The following is a 21,772-nucleotide window of genomic DNA, read 5'->3' as shown; positions in this document are numbered from 1 at the left end:
CAAATTACTGCCAGCAGTTGAATGCTGCAAACTTGATAGGTGTAAAATGCAGAAATATACAGTACATTTGAGTGACTGCCTTAGTGACGACATATTTTTGTACTTGTGCTGATTCTACATCTGCCGTTGTGTAAGTGCACTCGCTGGACCTCAAAGTTTAATCTTAGCCTTGTGCCTTGTACATGAACTGTACATGTAAATGTACTTTTCATGACTCAGACACTGAAAGTACATTTAATAGGAGCAGAAAAGGGGTCTTGACCATGGGTCATTAAATACAAAGAAGATCTTGCAGTATAGTGCTGTCATTATCCAGAAAGAAAAAGACAGACGTCATATCTGATCCATTAGTGCACAAAACAAGCAGTGTACATGCGGAAATGGGCTACGTCAACATGTTCAACTTGAAGTCTTAAATGACTTCTGCTTACATGTAACATTCAAAAGTTATAAGTTCTAAAAAAGATGTTTTAATGTTTTTGAAAGGAATAGTACTATTAGAAAACATTATATAATATACAATTAATAAAAAATATTCACAATACAGTTTTCTATTTTTTATATATTGTCAAATCTAATTTATTCTTGTGATGGCAAAGCTTAATTTGAATCAGCATCCATTACTCCAGTCTTCAGAAATTCAGAAATCATTCTAATATGCTGATTTGGTGGCCCATTTCTTATTAACAGTATTTATTTTCTATACTTATTTAAAACAATTGTGCTGCTTAATATTTTTGTGGAAACTGATTTTTTTAAGAATTATTTAGTAATGTATCAATGTAAAAATAAATTAATAAAAACTTGTAGTAGTATACAGTATATGCTAGTTTGTCTCCAAAAAAGTCATCACACTTGAGAACTGAACTCCAAAAGGAAGAGAAATGCCTTCATAATGGCTTTTTTGCCAAGTATGTTGTTTCTAATTTTGTAAGATCCTGGAGAGAACAGAGCTTATTTGAGGAGAATTGTAACAAGCAACTATGCTTTGCCCTCAGCGTTTTCCGTCCTGTCCCCTCAGTTTTTTTGCTGAGCAATTCCCAGTTCACTTTAAATAAAGTTACAGGTCAAAAGCCTAAGTCTTTCAAGCTTGATAAAGTGATGTGACTCAGTCTTTGGGTTGATGCTATGTGCAGAAATATTTAGCGTTCAGCTGTTTTGGTGTGCTGAGCATGCTACCTGTCAGCGGTGTGACCAAACTCCCACTTGTGATCAGAGAGAATCCTGGAAATGCTACATCTTACATCTAGTGTTTTACCTACAGGCTGATTACATCTAAACTAGCTTGACAACTCCGTACCTGCTTTTATATTTGACACTACAGCATCTGTTGCCTAGTCAGTTCTGGGGCCTTTTTTAGTATCTGTCTTTATTTTATTTTTTTTTGTTTTTTGTTTCTTTCATCTCCCACATTCTTTACAACATGCCAAAGTATTACAGACAAGTCTGTTTGATCTACCAGATGTGCACCAAATGAGTTTTAAACTCTGGATAAGGCATTTATTCAATGCACTAAACCCATGAAATGCAAAGATTGGGAGTCTGGGTGAACATATTGTACACATTCATACATCACAGTGAACCTGCAACACATTTTTTGCATGATGACCTTTTTTGACTTAAGACTAATAATAGATTTGCAAACAGTGATTCCAGCCTTGTTAATTAACACTTGGTGGGAAGGAATCAGCATAACTCGCTGTGATATCACAATATCTACACAGGTTGAATAACCTTATGAAAGGTGTGTGTGTGTGTGAACAGTTTGGATTACATCCAGTTCCTGCGAGGTGTATGTCCTTGTGAGATGATGTTTTGGCTGTCGCACAATCTTTAGTGAGGCAGTAGCCTTGATACTTTTCACATATTCGAGTTGGATGTTTTATCATTTTATTTTATTGAATGCTAAAGAATGAACATGACCTTCTTTGTTACTTGGATTCTCTGATCAAACCAAACAGGCTGGTTAAATTCAGCCCACGCCAGCTTTGCGTGCGATGGATCATTGAGCTTTAGCATTCCCATTTGCTTTCATACAATGAGAGTAATAGCAAGCCTACATGGTTGTCAGGTTTCTCCTAGCATGGCCTTCATTACATCAGGCTGCGTCAAACTGGGGCATTGTTTGTCATTTTTTTTATGTCTGCTTCACGCCACCTTCCCTGTCCCTCAGTACGTCGAGACCATCAGCAGCAAACAAAATGAGCTGGATAACTACATCTCTGAGAGCTACAAGAACGCCCTGTCCGAAGAAAGACGGAGGTATTGCTTCCTCGTTGACCGTCAGTGTGCAGTGGCCAAAACGAACAACACCTACCACACAAAGGTGAGAATTCACGTCATGCTGAAGAAAATTTGGGTCGCAGAAACACTGAATTTTAGTTAATTACCTAAAATTGTGTTAAGCATGCATTTTAGCCATTATGTGCACATTTAAATGTGTTAAAGACAACATGAAATGCCATTTAAAACATATTTAGCTTCTAATCAATATTTGATTGGATTATCTGGTCAGTTAAATTGATTAAGCCTCATTTATGTCAACATGGCCTGTTCAATTTTGATTACATGTTGTCTTTAACCATCAGTCATGTAATGTATTAATACAGATCATATATTATAAATTATAAGTATCCATTTGGCCAAGTAACTTATATACTTGGACAACTCCATACGTTGTGTTCAGTTGTTTCTGCTCCCAAATCCCATTTAGTCAGTCATTCATTTCATTTCAGTGCTGATCATGCCACCATGCTTGCTAGAGAATGTGCTATACTGTGTATTTTGGAAAAGCTTCTTAGTTTGGGTCAAAAAAGCACTCATGCCAGTGCTGTTTACAATGGAAAGTGATTTATAATCAAGACTGTTTGATTGCTTATCAATTGTATAAAAATGGTGCCACCCATATATCAAACACAAGTGTGAAAGATTATTCTGTTTAGAGCATTACATTCACACTGACCAAAAATAGAGCAGAGATCTGGTGATATCTGGTGGATTCACCAGCACACAGAAGAACACCAGTCATCCCCGCGTAAGCGAGATTCACTCCTCTACTGTGACGCCCACGCTTCAGAGTTGGTGATAGACAGAGCGTTGGGAGCAACGATGGCAAGAGAAGAAGAAAAAGGGAGGGCCAGGCAGAGAGTGGCCCATTTTTACAAGAACAGACTGTTCAGACGATAATCACTGTTTTCATGTATGTGTGTAGGAAGATTCTTACTGAAGAAATTTCTCTGCAGGCAACTGCAGAAACATTTGAGAGGCATTACCTCACAGGGGAAATTACATTGGGGTTTATTCTACCTAGTACTATATTACCCACTTTTGTGAGAACAGGAAGAGCAAAGTGACGTGAACAAAACTGACCATCTGCCAGAGTTGGTCATGGCTGGATCTTAACACCGTCGCCCACACCAGTCGTGGTACTTGATACTTACTCACTCGTCTGCAACTGAGGGCAGAAGGAACAAAGAGTATAAAAACTCTTATGCTTGGATGACTAAGAGATTTTACCACTGGGAAGAAAATTGAAAAGAACCTCTTAAACACGTAATGAAATTTGCACATTTGAAGAGTTTTTTGGGAACTAATAGGTAGTTAGTAGTGGTCTCTGAATGTCCTGATGCCTTCCCTGTTGAGAAAAACAGCATTTACTGGTTAGGTATGTTATGAAGCATGGTAGCTGGTTTGAGCTGGTTTAAGCTGGTTCTTTGTTGGTCATGAGCTGGTTTAAGCACTCAGGACCATCTTAAACCAGCTCATGACCAACTAAGGACCAGCTTAAACCAGTACATCACGAAGACGTCTATTTGATGTCTGCATTTACATCTGCAAGATGTATATTTTTTAGAGTGTTTACTCATCTGCAATACATCTATAGGATGCTTCCTATCAGATGTCAATTAGATGTTTATTAGATGTCTTCAAGATTTTTATGATTTAAAAAGTATGTAAAACTGACATCTTAAAGACATCTGTCAAATGTTTGTACACAGCAGATGCTTTCCAGATCAAACAATCTTTAACAGACATACATGTGTACAGATGTACATGTGCTATCTGGGTTACATACCTAACCAGCATATGCTGGGTTTTTTTTTCAACAGGGTTTTAACGCAATTCATAAGCCCGATTTGGATGGTAATTGTTTCTCAGGGGGTCGTAAGGGATTTTATCCATTTACAGGGGGTAGTTGGTGATTTTAATGCTGTCCAAAACCAGGATGTCTTTGTTTTTCTCTCACCACCTGCGTAAAAATTGACAAATTTTTGACAAACAAAATTTTTGACAAACAAAATGTGGTAATTTCATTCCTGTCCAAATTCACATCTGTGAGTTTACATGAAGAAATCGATTCAAAATTCATGGTTTAAACCCTTTTTGTGCACTCCCGAACATCACACAGTAACTGGCTCGCTTCAGTGTAATTTGCATGCATATTTATTAAATTTTATTATAAGAACAGTATTTCATAATGCTCCACCACAGCGAGTGGGAGCAGATAGAGAATAAAATCACGTAAAAATTCTAAATGGGTCTTTATTATGGCAGCAGCTGGTATGCAGTACAATTTTAAAATGTGTATTTTGTACAGTTATAAACATAACTATGTAGCGTATAATTATATACAACTATAGCGTGTCTATTTTCCTATTCCTAACAGGAGATTTAAAAAAAAAAAAAAATCTAATAATAAATATGATTATATATTATAACATATCCTTGGAATAAAAAGCATACATTTTTCACAATAATAAGAATACATATTTAAATAAAATTCATTTTATTTACAGCAGACAATCATGTCACTGGCTACGTGAGCAGCGCGTGAATAAATCGCCATCCAAATCCACAAGTTTTGTCACTGAGGTGATATGTAAATTTCACAGGCGTCCATATGAGAAACAATTACCATCCGAATAGGGCTATAGACCACTGCTAACTGCCTATTAGCTAGATGTAGCATATGTATTTATTCAAAGTAATTTTTATTCAAACTTAACACTTATTGCCAGGTCATTCCCTGTGGATCGACTTGGGATCAAATGCCTCGTTGAGGGTTTGAACTAGCAACATGCCAGTTAGCATCCCTAAGCTTTACCCAATACACCACATGATGATCAGTAACCAAAACTAACCCAAAAATGAAACCGACATTCACTTGTGTCATTACAAACTTGTATGATTTCGTTTTTTAACATGCATAAAAGGAGATGTTTTGCAGCATATTTACTCTTTTTTTACCCTGTATTTTAAGTCTTCTAAGACTGGTTATTATAGTTTTATGGTTTTAATGGTTATTCACATATTGTATTCAGAGATCTCAAATATCATGTTCTTCCACATTGATAAACCTGGCACAATATGTCTTAATATATCAATTTTGAATGCAAATGAACGAGACCCTGTTGAAGAAAACAGCATATACTGGTTAGGTATGTTTTGTAGCATGGCAGCTGGTTTGAGCTGCTTTAAGCCGGTCCTTAGTTGGTCCTTAGCTGGTCAAGTGCTGGTCCTAAGCTGGTTGAGAAACTAGCTTCTTCTCAGGACCAGCTTAAACCTGCTCATGACCAACTAAGGGCCAGCTTAAACCAGCTGCCATGCTTCAAAACATACCTAACCATCATACCTTTCTTTTTCTATAGTGACGTGTATCAGTGAAATGTCTTCTCAAAAAAATGGTTGGATTTGGTTTTGTCCATTAGGAATTTATTGAAATTTATTATATATAAATAAATATGTGCACAGATAGATCATTTATAATAAGCTCTGCAATATTCCATAAAAATATGACTTGTCCATTTTAATTTCACAGTGACTAAGATCTGCCAATTTGCACTCCTGAAGGGTGTTAGCGTTTTTGCTTTTATGAACCCAATGAGGTCGTGACAGAGTCTGCAGGTGCTCAGACAGGCAGGCAGGTGATAATTGCTTTGGGTGAGGTGGTATGTGGTTGTGACTTAGAAAAGGACCGTAGGGGCTCAGTACATGGGGCACTGACCTGTGCCAGCCAAATACAGACTATGGAGGTATTATGAGTACAGAGTGAAGGAGAGTGAGAAAAATGATTAGATAAAAGCCTGTAGGCATTTCAAAGACCTTTCACCCAATGCAATGTGTAGTACATTTACCACTCTTATGTTAAAGGAACTTTGCACTGAAGCAAAATTTGGTGGATCTCTTGAAATAAAAACAACTGAAAAAAAATTGGGGCTGCCCTTGACTAAAGATTTTTCTGGTCAACTAGTTGTCGTTCATTTTAAGCATTAGTTGACTATTTAGTCACACTTTTAGTAATTAACCATATACATTATAATAATGAGCCTTTAATTTAATAATTTACTGATAAACTAGCACTTGCTTTGTTTTTCGGCTTGAGAAAGTCGGCACAGTAGTGATGTTTCATACGGATTACATAATCTGAGAATATTTGTTTTCTATTTGAATATATTCATTTGAAAATAGACATTTTACTAAAGATATATTTTTCATGTCTGTAAGGCAAGCATACATGGAGTTTCAAAGTTTTGCGCTCAAGTTCACAGAGACCAAAAAACGACAAAGTGCATCCTGTTTGCTTTATTTTACAAAAGCGCAACGTTTTGTTATTATTGTGAGTGCACACAAATAAACGTGTAGTCTTTACAGATTGTAAAGTTATATTACTCATCTGTTTGACCAAAAATGAGTATTTTAAGAGCAAGCGACCGCACCGGCACCTCCATCTGTCATGCAGTGAGCACGCTACTATTCAGCTTCCACACTCCGCACATTTTTTTTAGGTTAATTTTAGATTAAGCGGCCATGTAAACTAAAATACTACATACATCTTTCAGATGAAAAGCCGTATTTGAGGTTGATGAATGATAGGTGAGTGTTTGGATGTCCTGCCTGATGTACTATATTACCACATAGACCAGCCGTTAACGATCTGTCCGTCACAGACTGCGTGACTTTGCCATTTCCTATGGATTTTTTTTTTCTGTGACTAAGCGACTACTAAAATTCTGGTTGACCAAGCCTCTTCTCAGTCGACTATTAGGGGGCAGCCCTACTAAAAATGTTCCAACACGTCAAATTGTTGATTAACTTTTCATTTGTCACATCTCTCTGAAATGTGGGTCTTCAGAGTTTTAAATAAGCATCCATGCACTGATGATCTGAATTACAGAAAAGAGTCCAAAGATAAAGTTGCAATTCCTGTGCTCTACATTCAGAGGTCTCTAGGCGTTCCTCATCTCTCTTACAGCTACTGGTCTTAGAGCTCAGCTAGGCTCACTGCTTGTGCATAGGGCAGTGTAATGAGGCTATTTCAGGCTTCAACCTACAGGGAGGGGAGGTTGTCAGGATAGAGAAGGATGTCTCAGAGCTTCAGAGGAACGTGAGGTGAAGAGGGATCACTTTATCACATTTCCTCTCCCTATCAGTCCATCAATTGATGAGCTCACCCCTGAAACCCCCAAGTTTATTTTCACAGAGAGAATCTGTATTTGGTCTGTTATTCTTGATTGGTCCACACAGGTTTTCTAGGCTAATCTAAATTATTCTTTTGCAGGTGTGTAAAGCTTGCATCACTCATGCTGGGTGCTAATACTAGTTTGTTTGCTTTTAGGGCAGAGACTTGCTGACGCAAAAGATCCCATTGTGGCAACAAGCGTGTGCCGACCCAAATAAACTCCCAGAGCGGGCGATGCTTCTGGCTCAGCAAATGGGCTCTGGAGCGACGGGGACACTGGGACCCAGTATCCACCACACCTCTAAATCTAACCTGACCATCTCAGACCCCATTCCCGGGGCCAAGCCACTTCCTGTGCCACCTGAGCTCGCAGCTCTCATGGGGAGCCAACAGGCGGTAAGTTAAAAGCCCAGACTGACCCAAATGTGAGCCACAAAATGATACAGTGTTTTAATTGCAGCTAGATCATTTGTAAATTGTTGCATTAATGATGTGTATAATTAAGTCCTGAGGGTGTTTAGGAGAGTAGGTGGGCGCACTCACGGCCATAGGAATGAGAGAGAATTCTCAAATTCACTATAGATGGATATAAAATCATTAAAATACATGTGACGTTTGATGGTATTTTTGATTTCACTGATCTCTAAATTAAAGCAACTAGAAAGAAAATACATGTATTTAAGTACACATGGAAACTAGGTGTCTCAACTGTTCCTAAAAATGTGACTTGCATCATGCAGAGGATGATGGGAGCAGATAGCCTACCCATAGTGAATGGCTCAGGGGTCCATGCAGGAGAAGACTACCAACGCTGGATGGAGACGAGAGCCGCACATGAGAAACCAGCCCACAGACATGGCGGAGAGACCTTCTCCAACACCCTGCCTGTCCGCAAGGTTGCGCCTGTGAAGCCCAAGAACACTCTGGGTAAGTTAAAAACTAACTTTGACAAACGCAAACAACAGTAGCTCTCAGATCACGACATCTGGAAGTTTATTTAATACCCAGCATCTCTATATGACTTAATAATCCACCATCTGTATTTATAGCTGTGTCAGTGTCCGTGCACCTGTGTGTTTCTCTCTCTCTCCTTGAGAAAGTAGAGAGTATTCCTCTAGTGAGTGGACAATAACAGGGCAAACACTGCTGGAAATGAAAACAGGGCAGAGCAGGTGGGAATAGAGAGGACAGCTTTAAAAATGGATAGAAAATAGGTGAAGGGTATAGCTTCTCTTTGAGGGAAGTATTTTTAAGAAGCAACGGAAATGGGCACTCTTAATGAGCGTCGTACGTGACCTTTAGGTGGAATTTTAAATACGCTCCTAAACCTACCGAACTGCCTCGTAGCATCGTAACTGAAATAAAATCGTAAGTCTTTTTCCAAAAAAAAAAATGTGTAGGTGTGCAAACTGTATAATATCCAAGGTACACATTTGTGATGACGTGAATGTTTCAGTAGTGACAATTTTAGATACTTTTGTACCTAGCTCAAAAATGCTAATCGGCACATGGTTAGCTAGCACAGTTCTGAATAGTGGTATACATAAAAACTAAATGTTATAAAATAACTCCCAAAAAAGTGTGCTTAATTGCAAAAAAGGTGTTTGGTAGGTGACACAGTGTTATACACAGATTTTTCAGACTTTTAAACACATTTACCTCAAAATGATGGGACCTATCTACTCACAGCTATGAGAGAGAGTGACAAAAATATTTCCTGATCACAAGTGTAGGGATGTAGTTAAAATCAGTCTCAATTTAGCCAATAGACTAAAACTTTCATAATTTACAAAGAAAATATTTATTTTTTTAACTTCACTTTTTAGAGTAATCAAAAAGATAATTTGTAAACCAAAAATGGAAAAAAAATTGTTTTAGTATAAAAAAGTTGGAATTTAGGAGTTAGGGTTTGGGAGAGCACGTCCCAATTGAAAGTACCCAATAAATAATCATTTTAAATATATTAAGCTTACTAATATTTTTGGTTTCAATAGATAATAGAAGGATCTAAGATTTAAAATACTTAAATGCATTTAAATGTGTTTTTTGACTGTGGGACAGCCATTTGGACCAATAGTGTAGAATGGCCCATATACATAAATATTAGGTGAAATAGTTTGGTTTTAATCTGTTGGATTGTTCAGTACATACGGAATGAAATGTACATTTATTTATAAACTGTAATTTTTCCTTCTTGCATAGTTATACAAAATTTCTCAGTATGGATTTTGTTATCTCTGACCCCAGCAGAGACACAGACCCTGCCCAGGTCAAGCTCCATGGCAGCTGGACTGGAGAGAAACGGACGGACACGTGTTCAGGCCCTCTTCTCCCATGCCGCCGGAGACAACAGCACACTCCTCAGCTTTACAGAAGGAGACATCATCACACTCTTGGTGCCTGAAGCCCGGGACGGTTGGCACTACGGCGAAAACGAGAAAAACAGAATGTACGCATCTTCACAATAAAATTTGCTCATGCATAGGGTGAATGCACAGAAAAACAAGTAGATTTTTAATCATGAAAATGAGTTTTAGAGAATTTGATGAACTAGAGCATCTACTTCAAATTCCTCATTGCATGTGTCTTTTCAGGAGAGGCTGGTTCCCGTTCTCCTACACCCGTGTGATTCCTGAACCAGACACCAATAAACTCCACGTCAGGTGAGTCTGTCTGAATATTAATGAGTTTACAAAAGCCCTTTCAGTGTTTAAATGTCATTTAATATTGTGCTGGCACAACCTATGAAGCGCAATTAGAGAACTACGGTCAAGAGCTGCGTAACACCATAAAGCATGCAATTGAGAAAGCCTTGTGCATGTGCATAAAAGACATTAATGTTGACATGACCCATCAAAACTGACCTTGTTTACTTTATTCACGCACATTCATAGTCTTGTTGTGATTGATTCATTCCAAAGAAAAAAGGCATTGTAATCTTTAATTTAAAATATAATGTGTTGCCCTTCTTCTGACACGATTTTGCTTTCGTCACTTGGATAATGTTAACCATTGTCATAATGCTATAATTAGCTATTTAGGTATCATTTTAGCAGTGTGCATTACATTAGGCTCTATTATAGTATACAACGCCCACTTTCTGGATCCATTAATTTCCAATGAACAAAATAAAATCCCAGACTACATTTTTTTCTGAAATGTCACATTACAGAAATAAAATCACGTTGACTAACGGTGTGGATATGTGTGTGTGTTTGTAGTTTGCAGCATACCAGGAGCAGCAGCACAGGAAATCTTCTGGAGAGAGAGATGGCTTTGCCAACACCTGATTACGGCATGCCCACACGCTTCCTCACCCAGCAGCAGAGCACAGCACACAGCCGACAGAGACCATACAGCGTGGCAGTGCCAGGATTCTCACAAGTAGGCTATGCACACACACAGACACACACACACAAACACACACACACACACACACACACACACACCTTGTCTATTCTCAGTGCAGTGTCATTCTACATCCAGTACATTTAATGATTAACCTTGACAGATGTATGGAGATATTAGTATAGCTTTCTATAAAAATGTTAATAATATTGAAGCATTAATCACCCTACGTAGACATTTATCAGACATGATGATATATAGCGGGGCGACAGTTCGATTAGCGCAGCCCAATCTCCAGCTAACAGCATAGAGGACGTTCCAGGACATTACCCTAAACCAGGATCAGTTTCCGCCCGTAACCAGTGTTATTTTGGCCGCCTGTGCCTACATTAGAAAAAACCTGTCTTGTTTGATTTAACTTCTCTTTTGAGACATTTACAAATAGATAGGTTTGGGGTAGAGACAAAGAGAAATGACTGCAATGAGGGAGAGTATGTGTATGGAGATTTTAAGCAACTTCAAATTTATTCTTGGATTTCACCAGCAAAATAGCGATGGAAGCCAGCATGGTGTTAAAAAGAAAATCTAGGGTTTGTCTTTAACATTTAAAACCCATCATTTATTGAGAAACGTTTGCATGAAAAACATGTGTGTGCACTACACTTCACTGAAATAATTACACTTGCAATGGCATTACAGATTTAAATATGTATGAATAGCCATGTATGTTATGTAACAAAGCCAGCAATAAACATCTCTCATCTCAACTCTCATCATTACCCAAGGGTCCCCTCCTTAGTGCATTTAATATGTATTAAGTTTTGTTTGGGAAAAAAAAAAAAAGGAATAGTCTCTGTTCTCCAATTCTCAGTTGGATCTTCCCATTGTTCCCATTCAGAATGCACTCAATGACCTCCTTTTTTATTCCTGCTTACAATAGAGATACTTTCGCTATCATCAGTACTGCAGTTCTTGAGTGTTTTTTTGTATTCTTCTACTGCCGTCTACTGGATGTTTGAGGAAAAGCAGATACTGAAACTAAAACTTGTTCTCTTTCCTTCACAGCAAGGGTTGGAGGAATACGAGTCTCGATTCCAAACGAGGTAAGATTTAAGTTTTCAATTTCTCATATGCCCCCTGAACAGATATTTAAAAAAGCATTTCAGTTTGTCTATAAGTTTTCTTTGTTTCCTTTTATTTGACTTGTTCCTTTCTGGTTTTGTATTAAAATCTAAAAATCCCACATAAATATTCCTAATCTTGATTATGGCAAGCAAAAATCTTGTTTGCTTGACCTGCAGCCGGAGCAGACGAACATAGCTGACGTTTCTGAAGGTCTAGCCCAAACATAAGGTGGGCGGGTGACCGAACGGCACCTAAACCCATATTGAACAAAGGAGAAACCTCTGTTTAAATGGGTTTCATAAACCTCGCAATAACGTAGTCAGTCATTTATGGTCTTTTCCCATAGATGAGAGGTGTAGCCGTACTTTATCAATTTGAATGAAATTTTTGGGTTGTACAAAGCATCTTGTGTGACATTACTATAATAAATAAATAAATAAATAACCCTTCTGGGTCATCTATGGGGAAGAAGACCATTCCCAGCTTTTATTCCAAATTCCTTAGCATCACAAAATTTGAAGTAGGTGTAGATGAAATATATCAGTTAGTTTATTTTTCCATTTAAGTTTCCCCATTCCATTCTTGCTTTTGCTGTCCATGTGTGTCTTAATTAGTCTTTAAGTGTCTTTTGTTCGAACTTTAATTTCTGTAGGGAAGTTCATGAGAAGCTATTTTCCACATGCTACCTCCAGTGGTTTAAATCTGTAGTTCACTTTGTTTAGATCTTGCTGTACACATCATTTAGATGCATTTAAAGGATTAGTTCACTTCTAGAAGAAAAATTTCCTGATAATTTACCCACCCCCATGTCATCCAAGATGTTCATGTCTTTCTTTCTTCATGAAAGAAATGAAGATTTTTGAGGAAAACATTCAAGGAATTTTCTCCATGTAGTGGACTTCAGTATTTCTAAAAAAAAAATATCAGTTGATATACTTTTTAACCACAAATGGTCATCTTGCACTAGCTCGACTTCACGCATTACGTTGGCGTAAGTACCAACCCAGTGTTTACAAAGCGAACATAAAGAAAGTCAAACACCCTTTACATAAAGAAGGTAAAACAACAATGTTGGAGTAGAAAATAAGATGAACACTGACGAAGAACTAACCGCGCGGGACCTGACAGCTAGACGAGCAACACAAGCATTTGTGGTTACAAATATATAAATTATTTTTTGAGAAAATGACCAATTGTTTTCGCTAGGCAAGACCCTTATTCCTCAGCTCCCACTGAAGTCCACTATATGGGGAAAAATCCTGGAATGTTTTCCTCAAAAACCTCAATTTCTTTTCAACTGAAGAAAGAGACATGAACATCTAAGTAAATTGTAACTCAGTAATCTGAGTAAATTGAAATTTTTATTCTGGAAGTGAACGAACCCTTTAACACAATGGGCTCCATTTTCACAATACAAGTGTATGGTTTTTTTAATTATTATACATTTTAATTCTCAACCACACACATACGTGATTGTAGGAAATGCAGCCCATCACATGTTTGTAATGTGCATTAATAGAGATTAGTATTAGCAGTAGCATTAAAGGGATAGTTCACCCAGAAATGAAGTAAAATATAATCTTTTATTCACCCTCAAATCATTACAAAGAACTTTCTTCCTTCCCCAGATCACGAAAAAGAGAAATGAATGGAGACTGGAACTTTCTTTCATAAAACTAATTTCCTACATTAATAAATCTCATGAACCCTATGCAATGAATATGACTGATCTTGTTAAGGTTATTAGTGCACGATATAAATTTCTGTCTGTTTCTCTCCCTAAGTTAACATAATTGGATCCAGAACATTTGTAGTATAGTGCACAAGTCGTACAGACTAGTTTTATTTATGGTGCTTTTGCCTGATAAGCTGCAGTCTTCATTCATTGTAATTGGGAAGAAAAGAGCACCAGTACATTGGTGTTCCACACAGATTTGGATCGTGGGAGTTAATGATGACAGTTTTCATTAATGGGTGAACTATTTCTTAAACATCAGTGCTTTATGCGCTCTGCTTCGATGTGTCTGTGTCCAAAGCCAACCTGGCAGCATCTCCCTTTCTTTGTTCCACAGTGCGGAGGGCAAATTGATTTCGACAGTGTGAGAGGACAGACAAACACACAGACACCACCTTCCCCTCCGTCCACACACCCCACCCCCTGTCTTCCTTTATCTCTCAACCGTCCATCCCCCTTCACTCCACCCTCAGCGGAAGAGGATCTAAATCTACCCTTCCCACCTTCTATTTCCCCTATTTTGTCCCAGTCGGAACGGAACCGGAATGCCGAGTATTCCATGTTGACCTTCCTCATTATACGCTCCTATCATGAGGATGTTGAACTTACTTCAGTAAACATGTTGAATTGTCGCTATGTATCTCTTGCCTGTCTTTCATGCATGTACATGTCAGCAATGTATAAATGCGGAACTTTTGCCATCCAGGAATAGTTTACATGAAAATAAATTCTGTTGTATACATTATTTTATTATATTATTTTCTTCTATGGAACACAAAAGACTTATTTTATTATAGTATATCTAAGCAGTTTTTTCCCTTACAATGAAAGTGAATGCTGACCAGATTTTCTTTGAACAAAATGCTTTTTTGGTCATTTTGTAGTTGGACAGCAACCCTATCCGCTTTCACTTTAGGGAAGAGAAAAGCTCAAAAATCTGAATTTCTTACTTTGTTTTTGTGGAAGAAAGACAGGTTGTATAGGTTTGGAACGACATGAGGGCGAGTAAATAATTTTTTTGTTGAACAAAAATCTTTAATGAATCCACTGTGGTAATATGATTAAATTTGTTGTTTGTAACAATACTGATGGGTTTATCAAAGTATAAACGACTGTTAATAATGAAACTCAGCTGAGAAAGACCGCATTCTGGTGAGTTTGCATATTTATAAAAATGTATTCACATGTTTTTAATTATTCCTTTTACACTGTACAATTGAATGAATTTGATGTAATTAATTATCCACAACGTTCAGTGTTTTTCCATTTCATTGCCATGACTGACGATTGTTTTTACACGATTTAAACCATGTTTAATATTGACTAAACAACATTTAATTCAAATGTCCACCTAATGTTTAATATATGGCCATTTATTTACGACAGATATGTTACAGCGACTGTAATTTCTTGAATATGTGGACATCAAAACGTGTAAACTCAAGAGTGATGGTTTGAGTTTAAACAGAACATGAACAGTTAGCATATTGACGTATTCTCCTGTGTTTGCGTAGGTTTCTAAATTATTTATCTTACACATCTGACAAAGCATTACACTTTATGGTTTTTAAATGGGTTTAATATATCATGCAGCCTTGGAAAACAGTCTAATAATGTGTTTCATGGAATCTCGTCCGTGGAATGCGCCACTTCCGGTATTTTGCTTCCGGTTACTAGACGGGCAAATTGCAGTCGAAGATTTTAAAAATCGAGTACTCTAATTGAATCGGATAAATCGTGACAGCTCTAGTGCGTACTGCACTTTTTGACATTCTTTGTGTGAATATCGAGTCTGAAAGCCTAGAGGTTGAACTGAAGCAAATTCTTTAATATAAATGACAAAAACAGGTTGTTTATGGAATTCATGGTTCATGCATGAAAGAAAAGACAACTGGTACCTATATATCCATATCTCATCACCAACCACGGGTGAAGCAATAAGCAGTAAGCAGCTGTATGTTGGTGATTCACCACAGATGAGAGGTATAACCCTCTTAACCATGGTAAATCACTGGAACACATGGCAACGAGCGGCTCATTGCTTCTATAAATAAAAGCAGAAAGGAATGAACAATATAGTTTTAGTCTAGACCATTTACGGTTGCCAAGCAACGTCTCAAATTTAATGTAGAATGTTCAGCTCATCCATTCAGATATTAGAATCTGAACTATCCATTTTTTCTCTTCTGCACTGATGTGTGTTGCGGTCGTTATAGCGATACATCCATATTAATGATGTGCCAAGTCTTAACATTAATATAATCCATGTGATCCAGTGCCTTGTACATAGCACACAATATTTGTAAATACTATAACTTAAAATCGAATGTTGAATTGTAATCCTGAGTAATATTTTTTTCTTTTCACATTGTTGCGTTGGTTCATTTGGTTCAACAAGATCTCTGTACAGCTTTTTGATTCAAAACATATGTAAAAACAGCAATAATCAAATTTGATACCATCCTTTTTTTGTTTAGTATCAATTAAAACATTATGCTTATAATACACTTACACACCACTTGTGTGAGTTTTTTAGCCTTTTTCACAGGAGTGAAAGCTGAAGTCTTTTAGTTCCAGTGTTGTAATGAAAGGGAACTGATTAAATGCTTTGAAATAGCCTTTTTCATAGAAACAATATGCTTATGATTAAGCTACAAAAGAAACGACGTTTCTCTGATGTGACAGAAACACCACATTGCTTGTCTGGTCTAGTAATTGTTTAAAGGTGGACTGCTTTATATTTTCTCTGTATTGTACTTGAAAAGTCAATTTATTGTTGTATGAAGGTGATGCACAAATAAATAAAAAGCACCTTCATTATTACCACAAAGTATGCGTGAAGACATCCAGATTGTTTTGCTAAACGTTTTCCTCCACTAAAGATCCTGCCAGGTTCTTTGTGTCTGTCTGTCTCTTCTCCTGCTATAGTTTTTTTTTGCTTTTGCTCTGTTTGTCTTTTTCTGTGTGTGTAACTAAACCAACGTCTTGCTGTAGCTCTGCCAACACTCTCCATCTCTGTTTTGATGAATTTAGAGACAAAAGCAGTAAGGTGTCAAGGACTGGAAGCCAGTGCCAGTGTTTCTTCTTTCTGCACTAGAGTAAAGGCCATGGTACAGCCGCCACGTTCAGAGAAAGCTCCACCTCTGTCATGATATTTATGTTGTTTTTCTTCTGGAATGCCCACTTTTTGGATGTAAAAGGAGAGAAAGTACAGTAAATGTACAGTCAAGTATATACACACACTCCAATATGCATGTATTTTGGGCGACTCCGGAACAGTGTAATGTTGCTAAATGACCATGTGACTTTCTACTCTTAAAAAGACGAATAAACATTTCTTCAGATTAAATCGGTGTAGTCATTTCTTAGCTTTTTTGGATTTCATATTGATAAGTTGGTAAGATGTTTACTGTCGTGCCATGGATAGAATTTGAGATTGTCAACAGTTTAGTTCACTTGTCTCTAAATTGATCTGTAATTGCCAGCTGATGATTTTTAATCATCACCATCTTAATATCTCTGCAGTTTTTGTGGTTCTCATAATGCTCAGTTCGATTATTGCAGACTGTCATGAGTGCCCTCTAGCGCCTCTAGAGTGTACTTGCTTCACTTCACTTTCCCTGGGACTCATTTCATCATGGACTTCATTTCCCATCATACACTGCACACCCACACCTGTTCTCATTCTGTAATTATCACCTTCAGCTGCTGCCCATCACCACACCCTCTCTCACATACTATTTAACTGGTTCATTTTCATCTGTTCAGAGGTGAAGTACTGACTTGCACCGGCAATCTACCAAGCATTTCTTTGTTCCTCGACTCTGTGATTGTTTTCTGCCTGCCTTGACCCATTGCTCTTGTATCTCGACCACGATTCTGCCTTGCCTCCATTGTACCTGTCTGCCTGTGATTTCGACCCTGCCTGTTGACCACTGAAATAAAGTTCTTTGCACATGGATCCGAATGCTCATGCCGCAGTCATTACAGAATACTTCACCACCCAGGATCCAGCAGAACTATTCAAGTTTCCACGGCATGGTGACTACCAGGATCCATTGTCTAGACTCTGTGCCATCTTCCAACGAGGAAGAGACATCGACAGCTACGTGGAGGAGTTTCTGGGCTACAGCCATATGGTTCTAGGGGATAATGATCTACTCAAGGATTGTTTTCTGAGTGGTTTAGATTCTGAGATCAGTCTCAACCTGCCCTGGGACGATCCAGAGTGGTCTCTGGCCGAATTGATTGACTTTGTTCTCTTGCACTGTGGATCCACATTCACTGTAGGAGAAGTGGAGGAGGAGATCCCCTATGGGAACGATGGGCAGAGAGACCACCACCCAAAGATTATTACCCCAGAACCTCAACCAGAACCACAACCACCACCACTGCATAATATGGCTGCCACACTTGAGCCACTGCATAAGATGGCTGCCACACCTGAACCACTGCACAAGATGGCTGCCACACCTGAGCCACTGCACAAGATGGCTGCCACACTTGAGCAGTTGCACGAGATGGTCGTCAGACTTCATCTAGAGTCGGCAGACAAGATGGCCGCCATACCTCAGCCCACGTTAGCTCACCAGATGGCCGCCTTCCCTCAGCTCGAGTCAGCTCACAGGATGGTCGCCATATGTCAGCCCGAGTCAGCTCACAAGATGGTCGCCATACCTCAGCCCGAGTCAGCTCACAGGATGGTCGCCATATCTCAGCCCGAGTCAGCTCACAAGATGGCCACCATACCTCAGTCAAAGTCAGCACTCAAGATGTCTGTCATCCCTGAACCAGTGCACCAGAAGGCCGTTGAACCTCAGGAGGTCCCGCTGGTGGTTACACAACCACCAGGGGTAACGGCTAAAGCTGAAGTCTCTCTGGTGGTGCCACCAGTGGCTGCACAACCTCCGGAGATGTGGGTTAGGGCCGCAGATTCTCCAGAGGTTCCGCTGGTGGCTGCACAACCTCTTGATCAGGCACGAATACCCTCGGTCCTTTCAACCCTGACCATGGAGGTTCCGCCAGTGGCTGCACCACCTCAAGAGATGTCGAATTGGGTCGTAGACTCTCTGGAGGTTCCACTGGTGGCTGCACGACCTCTAGGTCCGTTAGTTCAAGTCATTGAACCCTTACCTTGCCTGGTTCCAGACACAAAGGTTTTCGAGTTACGGCCAGGAGAGCCATTGTCGGGTCAAAGCCCCGAATCTCGGTCAGGAGAACTGTTGTCCGGTCCAAGCTCCGAATCATGGCTAGGAGAGCCGTTGTCCGGTCCAGTTTTCGAGTCACGGCCAGGAGAGCCGTTGTCCAGTCCCGATCCCGAGTTGCGGCCAGGAGTGCCGTGGTCCAGTCCTGTTCCCGAGTTATGGCCAGGAGTGCCGCCCCAGAATTATGTGTCGAAGCCACGACCAGAGCCCTCGGGACAAGAGCGTCCTACCTCACCTGAACCATCTCCGGGGTGGCCGCTGCCACTTGCTCCGTCCTGGGGAGTGTCATCGTCTCCAGTCTTACCCTGGAGGGAATCCCTACCGGCTGACCCACAGCCGGCCTCTCCCCGTGGAGTTCCTAACCCGCCTGTTCCACCCCGTTCCATCAAGGAACCCCGAGCAGGTACTGTCTGGGCCATAGAGGCCAAAACTAACCTCTCTAAGCTCTTTGTTTCAGTCCGTCCTGCTCCGCACTGGTTGACTTCCCTGTCACCCAAGCCGCACTGGAGGGCGATCCTGTCGCCTGCTTCGCCTTGGAGGGCGTCTCTAGTGTCTGCTCCACCCTGGAGGGTGTCCCTATCACCCAAGCCACCTTGGAGGGTGTCTCTGCCACCTGTTCCACTCTGGAGGGCGTTCCTGTCACCTAAACCACCTTGGAGGGTGACTCTGTTTCCTGTCCTGCCCTGGAGGGCGTTTCCATCACCTAGGCCGCCCTGGAGGGCGTCCTCGTCGCCTAAACCGCCTTGGAGGGCGTCTCGATCACCTGTTCCGCCCTGGAGGGCGTCTCCGTCGCCTAAGCCACCCTGGAGGGCGACTCCATCGCCTAAGCCGCCTTGGAAGGCGTTTTTTGTCTCCCGTTGCGCTTTGGGGGCGTTTCAGTCATTCGATCCATCTGGAAGGTGACATTGTCAAGAACTCTACCCCCATCCCGTCCCCTGCTCTAGTTATTGTTCCGCCCCTGATCCACCACCCTCCTAGACTTTCTAGTGTTTGAGCGTCTGGAAGCCACTGCCTAGAGGGGGGGCTATGTCATGAGTGCCCTCTAGCGCCTCTAGAGTGTACTTGCTTCACTTCACTTTCCCTGGGACTCATTTCATCATGGACTTCATTTCCCATCATACACTGCACACCCACACCTGTTCTCATTCTGTAATTATCACCTTCAGCTGCTGCCCATCACCACACCCTCTCTCACATACTATTTAACTGGTTCATTTTCATCTGTTCAGAGGTGAAGTACTGACTTGCACCGGCAATCTACCAAGCATTTCTTTGTTCCTCGACTCTGTGATTGTTTTCTGCCTGCCTTGACCCATTGCTCTTGTATCTCGACCACGATTCTGCCTTGCCTCCATTGTACCTGTCTGCCTGTGATTTCGACCCTGCCTGTTGACCACTGAAATAAAGTTCTTTGCACATGGATCCGAATGCTCATGCCGCAGTCATTACACAGACTGCAATACTATTACATTCTTCATCTAGAACTCAGCAGCTTTCACTGTGCTACTCATTTTTTCTCTTATTAAACACAGGTGGGTTTTGAATTATGTGTCAATAAAATTACAGCTTAAATGTTTAGAATAACATACTTTTTTTGATCCTGCATTATATTTAATGTACATGGGCACAGAATTAGGGAGAGGAATCGTAAAAGTTTCATGATTCCGGCTTCTTGAGTACTTTTAAAGAATAAATACTGCCAAATTAACGTAATTCAATAATAAATATTTACAATTTTTTATGACTTTTTACTGTGCAATTTAATGCAACCTAATAATTGTCAATTGTAAATAAAACTAGACAAAACAGACATTCTAAAAATTCTAACAAAAGTATTTAATTCGATAATTTGAAGCATTTTTGAAATTTCAATTCACTGTATAAAGTTGCTTTGGAAGTTGATGATCAACATTTTCTAAAAGTTAAGCACCGTCTTAATTATATACATATAAAATCTGTAAAGTTTCAGTCTATTTTGTATATTTTTCTGTGCAAGTGTCTACTGATTTTTTTTTTTTTTTATAGGAAAAAAAGTTATATAACCATTATTAGTACAGTTTCTCATTAAATAAGGCAAATAGTCAAATTCCAGGTTTTTCTCATTTTTTCAGTGTGGTTCCTGAATTTGAACGCTTTTGAGTGAGTAAACTATGCCATTATATCTCCATGATCATTTATAATTTTAATGTACAAGGAAAATTAAAAAATAAAATAAAAAATGCATGCTTCTGACATCATTGAATATCATTATTTCAAATGGAAATCATTAAATAATAAAATTGGCCCAAAAAGTATTTGAATGCTTAAAATCCAAATGTCAAACGAATAATCGCGATTAAATCACATTCAGAATAAAAGTTTGAGTTTGCCTAGTATATGTGTGCGTAACAGAGAGAAATATTTTATGTACAAAATATTTGTATTTATACATAATATAAATTCTATAAAAATTATAATGAATACATATGCTTGTAAATATTTCTTAAATATAAATACTAACACATTTATGTATATATGTACACACATAATAATTACACACCCTACACACATATATTAGGCAAACTCAGACATTTATTTTTTGTATGCAATTAATCGTGATTAATTGTTTGCCAGCCCTACATTGCATTAAATATATCAAAACAAGTAGTATTTTTTATTTTAGGCAAAGAATAGTGTGTTAGTTTTAAATATATAAAAATTATTTTTAGAAATTGTATTGTTATACTTCATGGTTGTACAATTATTCAGAAATTAAGTGTTCAAAATACATTTTGGGTCTCTGTATATTAAGTATAGCATGTCAAACTTAGCCTGATTTTACTTCAGTTTCAGGTTCTTTCCTACTCAGTCTATGTGATAAAGCTCCAGCTTTCTAAAGAATTAAAAATTTACATGTACAAT

At 39.0% G+C, this 21,772-nt stretch overlaps 1 protein-coding gene across 7 annotated transcripts in view; it reads left to right on the top strand.

Moving 5' to 3' along the window:
- baiap2b (BAR/IMD domain containing adaptor protein 2b) overlaps positions 1 to 17,040 on the top strand; it is a 59,577-nt gene extending 42,537 nt beyond the window's left edge. For 4 of the 7 annotated variants that reach the window (XM_051124183.1, XM_051124182.1, XM_051124179.1 and 1 more), the window contains 8 exons: positions 2,174 to 2,326; positions 7,616 to 7,855; positions 8,200 to 8,386; positions 9,707 to 9,908; positions 10,054 to 10,122; positions 10,681 to 10,843; positions 11,873 to 11,910; positions 16,701 to 17,039. In XM_051124183.1, the coding sequence (XP_050980140.1) occupies positions 2,174 to 2,326; positions 7,616 to 7,855; positions 8,200 to 8,386; positions 9,707 to 9,908; positions 10,054 to 10,122; positions 10,681 to 10,843; positions 11,873 to 11,910; positions 16,701 to 16,764 (1,116 nt within the window). In that variant the 3' untranslated portion in view covers positions 16,765 to 17,039. Of the gene's footprint in view, positions 1 to 2,173; positions 2,327 to 7,615; positions 7,856 to 8,199; positions 8,387 to 9,706; positions 9,909 to 10,053; positions 10,123 to 10,680; positions 10,844 to 11,872; positions 11,911 to 12,108; positions 12,161 to 14,004 lie in introns of all 7 variants that reach the window. The other 3 variants (XM_051124181.1, XM_051124180.1, XM_051124184.1) reach the window with 3 other exon arrangements.
- Positions 17,041 to 21,772: the final 4,732 nt, after the last annotated feature.

This window comes from Labeo rohita, chromosome 12, assembly GCF_022985175.1.
Source record: "Labeo rohita strain BAU-BD-2019 chromosome 12, IGBB_LRoh.1.0, whole genome shotgun sequence".
In the NCBI taxonomy this organism is placed as follows: domain Eukaryota; kingdom Metazoa; phylum Chordata; class Actinopteri; order Cypriniformes; family Cyprinidae; genus Labeo; species Labeo rohita.
The sequence above is the reverse complement of the archived record's forward strand: the minus strand, read 5'-3'. Positions and strand labels throughout refer to the sequence as shown.